Source organism: Mangifera indica, chromosome 17, assembly GCF_011075055.1.
Source record: "Mangifera indica cultivar Alphonso chromosome 17, CATAS_Mindica_2.1, whole genome shotgun sequence".
Lineage (NCBI taxonomy): Eukaryota > Viridiplantae > Streptophyta > Magnoliopsida > Sapindales > Anacardiaceae > Mangifera > Mangifera indica.
In genome coordinates, this window is record NC_058153.1 from 7983692 (window position 1) to 7991062 (window position 7371).

General features: G+C 32.9%; 1 protein-coding gene across 2 annotated transcripts; it reads right to left on the minus strand.

The window, feature by feature from the left end:
* Positions 1 to 1128: 1128 nt before the first annotated feature.
* On the minus strand, positions 1129 to 6839 carry LOC123200130 (protein ALTERED PHOSPHATE STARVATION RESPONSE 1-like). Of its 2 annotated transcripts, none has more exons than XM_044615266.1 (5): positions 6723 to 6839; positions 3621 to 4852; positions 3236 to 3447; positions 2803 to 3026; positions 1129 to 2234 (listed from the first exon to the last, which is right to left on the minus strand). In XM_044615266.1, exons 2-5 carry the CDS (start codon positions 4738 to 4740, stop codon positions 1508 to 1510), a joined length of 2283 nt encoding a protein of 760 aa, XP_044471201.1. In that variant the 5' UTR covers positions 4741 to 4852; positions 6723 to 6839; the 3' UTR covers positions 1129 to 1507. The 2 variants fall into 2 exon arrangements, with proteins under 2 accessions (XP_044471201.1, XP_044471200.1); XM_044615265.1 differs by having other exon boundaries at positions 3621 to 4855; positions 6723 to 6837.
* Positions 6840 to 7371: the final 532 nt, after the last annotated feature.

Genomic DNA, 7371 nt, shown 5'->3' on the forward strand with positions numbered 1-7371 from the left:
TAATTTTTTGACATTTTATAAAGAAAGTGCTATATTATATATTTTATTAATAGTAGATTGAAATAATTTTGTAAGTAAATTAAAATGCTAAAAACAATAAAGAGTAAAAACAATTGACAAATTTCAATTCAAATTAGAGTTGAAGCTTTTGTTACTCAAAATTTAAGTTGATACGATACGAATACGATTCAATTATATAAACTGTCAAAATTACCTAGAGGTAATTTATTTATAAAAATATTAAAAAGACAAAAAAGTTGTATAGATAAATAACACTGTACTTCCAAAAGCTTATTAAATTATTTTTGTACCCCCAATTTGTTTAAGATAAATTCGATCAAAAAAATAGAAAAATTACCGATTCAAAGTATTAGTAGAGGTGTCAATGATATATTATTTTATATTTTAGGTAAATTATAATTTTTAAAAATTTTAGGAGTGTCAATGAAAATTTTGGGGGATTTTAGAAATTTTAAAAAAATTTGGGCTTGTTTTAAAAAATTTCAATTTTAATATTTTCTTAATAGTTTCAAAAATTACAATTATACCCTCTAAAAAATGAAAAAAATACAACAAATTAAATACGTAAATATCATATTAAAACTATTGAAATTATAAAAGTGTTTTTAAAATATATTAGGTGAAAATGATAATTTTCGAAATCAGAGAAGGGACATGTCTGTTTGCCTAAAAGTTTAGAAAAATGATAATTACATCCACACTTACACTTCAATTCATGATATTTGGATAAAATCATATAAATATTTTTTAGTTATTAAAATTAAAAAATTATTTTAATAGATGAACGTGAAATTGACATTTTTAAACTTTAAATAACGAAAATATGTCAGCATTATACAATAAATGCACTATTGTTGTGGAGTCACTTCATTAAAAGAAGTCTTACCCCATTAGTTCACTTATTCTCTTGAGTCTTAACAAAGTAGATGGTAAAATACTCCTCTCACACAATTGATAGTTTCAACACTAATCTCTCTTCAAATTCTCATCTCAGCAGCTCACTCATCTGGCACCAAAAGTATTGTCCTAATATCATTACTTAGGTATAAGTTTAAGTTGTAGATGAAATATACCACAATATATTTAAAAAGGAAAAAGCATGCATAGTTCAGGAATTGGTCATGTAAAAGCCTGGTAGTATCCTTGCCAAGGCCTGGATTGACAAAACTTAACCAGTATTAAGCATTGTATGCCTTACTGTTGAAGGTTTCAGCTCTAGCATTCAGGGTTGAAAACTAGTAAATCCGCAAGTTTCTACAGAAGCCAATTTGTTAAACAGTGACAAAATCCTAGGAAGTTGTATAGTACCACATTCTCATCTTCTCGGTGAGCTTTAGATAGGTTGATTGCTTCATGTCACCAGTAGTATGGAGCAAAGCATCAGGAGAATGGAAACATTTAGAACTCTATGCTATCTTGTCATAACAAATTATATACATTGAAGTTGAAAACCTTAAATTTAAACTACCTAACAAAATATCAAAAACTATGCTGTCCCCTGACCTTGTGGTTGCTTGGTCTTATCCCATTGATCAATGAGTTCTGTGTATCCGTTAGCAGAACTGATAGCAAACTCTGTCAGTGAGCTCATTGCAACTGACATTCCGGCACAAAGTACCTTTATAGCAACTTCTGCGAGTTTCTCTGTAGTCATAACATCTTCTGCTTGTCCAAACTCCACCACTTCCATGTTCCCACCAGATTCATCTGATAACCCAGTTCCAAATCTCTTTGACCCGATAGGGACCTTATGAGAATCATCTCTTAGCTGCTGGGCGTAAAGAGAACCCATCCCAGCTGCAAAAAAATCTAATCCATCAAGCACGGGCATCTCTCCAATAGCATCAAGAAACCTTGACCATTGGATGCAAAGTCCAAATATTGGAAGGGTTCCACTGGTGCGTCGAGGAGAAAATGGCAATTTTGACATATCTGTGTCACACCTCACACAACGCAGGAGCCAGCCAGCTATTTCATGGACATAGGATCGTTGAGAAGTGATCCATGACTCAAAACAGGTTCTCCAATTCTTCAGCTCTGTTTCAAGATTGGCAGCTGATCTGGCCAACTGGTGACAATCAGCAACTCGCATGGATGAGTGCCCCTTCACATTCAGTTTTGAAGGTGTACCTGCTAGTAAGAGTTTGGCTTCGTCTATGGTTTGCTTTTGTGATTGGTGACACTCTGCCATGACTTTCCACATCTTTGCTAGCCTATAAATTCTTAGAGAATTAGTTCTGAGCATAGCATAAAAATATCCCCAGAGTTATTAACTTGTATAAAAAAAAGTTTCAATCTTTCTAATATATCTTCACTTAAAACACTAACTCTTCGTTTCAACAAAGCCAAATTCCGCAAACATTAAATTCATCAGCTAGGAACAGAAAACTATGTAATATCATCAAGAAGGCTGCAAGCCTAGTTTGAAGATTCATTTGCAACTCGATCAACACATTATTTCTTGGATTCACCGTGCATATTTTGTTTTTTATGTATATATGAGCATATATAAATAATGCTGAGCACAAGTAAGGGAATAGAGATAAATCCTAAACTCGTAAGCATTTAAATTGGAAATAAACTATAGGGCAAATAAAGTAGTAAGTTTTTTGTTTACCCATACTATTTTTGACGGAATTGATTAAAAATCTGGCTATAGATGAAGATGTAATTGGGTTTTAAAAAGTGTCTGGGAATGTATCATTTGTGGATCTTACATATGAAGTCTAAAAATATCACAGTTTTATAGTGAACATACAATATCTGGAAATGGTCACATACCCTTGTATCAGTTCCACAAGTTGAGGCTGCAACTCTTCATCCCTTAAAGTCTCAATCCTCTTTGAAACAGCTTCAACAGAGTGCATTGAAACTTTTATTTGGGTATGCAAATCTCTAATTGCTGCCCTTGTTTTATCCACAGCAGAGGGGTCCTCTCCTTTCACATCTTGATTTCTAAGTTGCTGAAGTTTCTTCTCATATGCAATCCGAATCTTTTCTCCAGACTGTTTAAGATGGTAACAGATTGGTCAGTTTACTCTTTGAACATAGTCTTTTTCATAATTAAAATTATGTGTTCCTTGCATGAATAAAAGGAGAAAAATTATTTTAATTACCAATCTTCATGATTTTGTTATTATTAGATCTTATTTGCTTATTCTCATAAAATTAATTGAGGTATTGATAAACTCTCGATTGAAATAAAAGGTAATACCCTGACTTCCTCATAGAGTTTCTTTTCCCAAGCATACAATCTGTCCAAGGTTGATTGATGGCTACCAGAAAACATGCAGGAGTCCTCAGACATATCGCTGCTGCTTTCATAACCTTCATCTCTTGAACTTGAAGAATTTATTAAAAATCTTGATGAAGATGAGTGAGATGAAGCAGATCGCATCAAAGCTATTGGATTCAACATTTTCATGGCTGCAAAAGAAAAAAAATTGATACCAGTAACTTCAAAATATTTCGAATGAATACCGAAAAATAGGGACTACACATATAACTCTTCTACTTCATTACGAATTTAAAGATAAGGAGAAGAATTTGAACAGCAAAAAGGAAGAGCAAAATGCAAGTAGAAATAAAAGTTAAAAAACCTGTGAGTTCATTTGATTTTGTTGAGTTCTGGGTGCTGCTAGCCTCTAACAATATGGAGACATCATTTGCTGCATTGCAAATAACCGTGAATTGATCTTCAAGGTCCTTGATTACTTCTGACATGCTTGTTGGCCTTCGGTTTACATAAACAGTAAAACCTGGTGTCTCTTCCTTCGACTCTTGATCAGCAACTGCCATTTCTTGTTTACTGACTTCAATTTGCCCAGTCATTTGAGCCCGTGAAATATCTATGTTTGTTCTTCCGTGGGACTGTAAGCCTTCCACCTCATGCTCTGGATCAGTTTGGCTATATATTTCCTCTTCCTCATCCTCATGGACATCTTCTACAAGGACATCTTGTCTGGAGAAATGTGTATGAGTTTCAGCTCTTTTCTCTCTTACATGTGCATTACTCTCAGATTCTTCTCGCTCTGTTTCATCTTCCTCCAAGTCTGGAATCCCCTCTTCTTCTCGAACCTGCCTTAGTTCTCTGATCTCATCTTCCATGGTTGTTTGATCAAGATTGCTTTGGTTTGGATAACCATAGCTGTCCAAGGATGAAAATGGGTTCCAAAAGAAATCCCATTGCGAATTTTGCGGCGAAAGAGGAGGGATACCGGGTCTATTGTTGGGTGAATAAGAGAAGAATGAAGAACTTCGCGGTGATTGTTGCATTCCAAAAAATCCATCATATCCATACTGGTGCATTGGAGAGTAAGCTTCAACTCGGACTGTTTCTGGTGATGGAGGCCTTTCTTCAACTGAAACTGCTGGGTTCCCACCTGACCTTAAGTAATTCACCTTCAAAGATGAGTTGGAGCGTGACTCGATTTGTGCCGGTGGAATAGATTTTGGTGAAATTGAGATGAAACCGGAACTTATTTTCTTCACTGGTGTCAATTGTGGAGTTACAAATGAATCTAGCAAGAACACACGGGGTTCATCACCATCCACATACTCGCAAAGAGCAGCAGAAACTCTTTTCAAGGATTGGATATAAGCTATGTGTCCTGAAGAAAACCGGGTTCTTTGCTCTAGTGCCTGTTTAATGAATTGCTTTCTATCTTTACAAAGCTGAACTGCCTCTTCATCATCCAGCTTTGATGTAGAACATCCCATTTCTTGCTTTTTCTTTTCTTTAACTTTATGAATGTTTCAGTTTTGAATCAAAATGGAAATAGCAATTTTATTCTTTCCTGTCTCTCACTAGGATCATAAGGAGTTTCCTCAGCTACTCTTAAAATAAAAAGAGAAAAAAGGAGTTCAGTACCTCGAATCATGTCAAAACATTGTCAAGCATGGAGAGAAATAAGAATACAAAGCAAACCAAAGAAGCAGATAGATTTACAACAGGCATTCAATTCCAAGATAAATTTATACACAAGAAATTCGGTTTAACAAGGTGTGGTGCTTTTCTTTAATTTCAAGTCATAGCGTAGAGAAGTTAAAGAACATTTCATACTTCCATAACACAAGAAGGAAATCAAGATTCCTTTCAGCTTTCTCTTCAATTTTTTTTCTAATACTAAACAGATCAAACCTTTAAACCCTCACCAAGGAACACTAATTACAATTTTTTTCTAGTACTAAAAAGACAAATTTGTAACAAGATGCTTTGCAGTAGAATTGTGGTGAAATATTGGTAGAAAAAGTTCAGTTAATCTAAAACTAATAATAATAATAATAATAAAAAGGTTAGAGGGAAGAAAAACACATGATTATTGCAAACGAAAGTGTGGTCAAATTGCGGTAGAATTATTTTTAGTTAGAAGGCAATAATCAAAAGAAGATAAAGCTTTAAAGCAGAAAAAATAAGCAGACTGAAATGCAGAGAGATCACATGGTGAAATCTGCAAATATCATAAACCATAGATAGAAAAAGAGTTTAGGCACCCAAAAAAAAAAAAAAGAGAGAGAGAGAGTTGAAAAACTCTTTCACATTGATTGAACCAACACATAAAACTGTAGATAAGAGTTTACAACAAACTAAAGAAATCAAATCATTAAATACCTTCAGAATGAAATATTTATTAGACTTAGATGATTTGCAAGGAAGATTGACCAGTGAAAATTCAAGAAAAAAATAAAAATAAATTAGTTATGCAAGGAATAAAACTAATACTCACCGTAATAAAAAGGAAAACCATTTCCGAATGTGAAGAAGACAAAATAAAGTAAGATGACACAATCACTAAAATCTAAAGCTAAATTAAAAAGAAGAGAATAATTCAATTCAAAGCATTAAAAAGGAAATTCAATACAATATAGTACAAAGGAATTAAAGATATGAAGTTTAGATGAATATCAAAGCTTAAAAATCAATACTCATTATATATAAATAATATTTTAAACAAACAGAATGTGAACATGAAATATTGTTCTATAGAATGAAGTGAATACACAAACTTCCTAAAAGTTAAAACCAAATATTTAAAGAAAAAAAAAAACAAGTGTGAATAACCCGGTTCACCCATACGGAAAAAAAAAATAAAGAACTTTAGTTGATTATAGTGTAGAAACAAAATTATAAAAGATATAAACATGCCATAAAAATCAAAACTTGAGTCCAATTTCAAGATTTCTCTTTGCTTCTGAAAGAAAGAGTGATAAACCATTCTCAGTAACTTCAAAAAATTAACAAGCTTTAAACGCTAATGAAGTGAAATAAACTAGTAGTGAAAAACTAAGATGATAAATTTACATAAAAATCAAAACGTTGAGCCCCATTTGAAGAAATCTCGGTAAATTTAGAGAAAGGAGAGAAACCATTCCCAGAAACCACAAAAAAAGTTAAAAAAAAAAAACAAGAACAAGTTTTGCATATTAATGAAATGATATTTACAAAAAACGAAAAACAAAGACATAAACTTGACAAAAAGATCAAAACTTTGAGTCCCATTTGAGGAATTCTCAATAATGTTAAAGAGAAAGAGAAAGAGAGGGCCCATTTTCAGAAATTGCGGAAAAATGAGAAGAACAAGCTTCACAGAGCCTGAAAATTTAGCTGGAAAAAATGAAACACAAAACAGTACTTTTATGAGAATTAAACACTAATTACAAGCAATGAGAGAGAGAGCATGAAATGGAGAGAAGAAGGGTACCTGAAGGTGAGAATGGTGAAAGCTTTGAAGAAAAATGAAGGTTGATCGGGGAGAGAGGGGGAAGGAGAGAGACGTTGAGAAAAGCAACGGTCAAAATTCAGGAAGAGAGAGAAAGAGAAGAAAGCAAAGAAAACATCAAAAAAAAAGTTCAACGTTGGAGAACTAACAAAAAGAAAGAGAAGACAAGGAATATGGCAGCTTAAAGTTGTTGTCCTTCATGTTTATTGTGTATTTTATAAATGCCATTATTGTGTATTTATGATCTTGTTGTCCTTTTAGAAGATTTTACACAAGCAATGGCACATTTATTTTTGTGTTTTTACCCTAAAGAACCATTAAAATACCTTTTGCCCCCTAGATATCTAAAATAATAATTTAACCCTGTAGTCACTATTCATTTAGGGTTTCGATCATCTATTTTATATAGTAAAACTCCATAGTCAAACTTATATGATGACATCTAAAAGGGTCACAAGCCATCTTGAGTAAGGGTGTGCAAAGAAACATGATCAATTTTGATTTTGAAACTGATCGAATTAATATTGTGAGAGTAATTTTGAATTCTACCTCTCTAAAGAATTATAACCGATATGAAAACCAAATCTAAAACCAAAGATTGGATATCTAAGCTAAAACGTTTTTTTTTTCC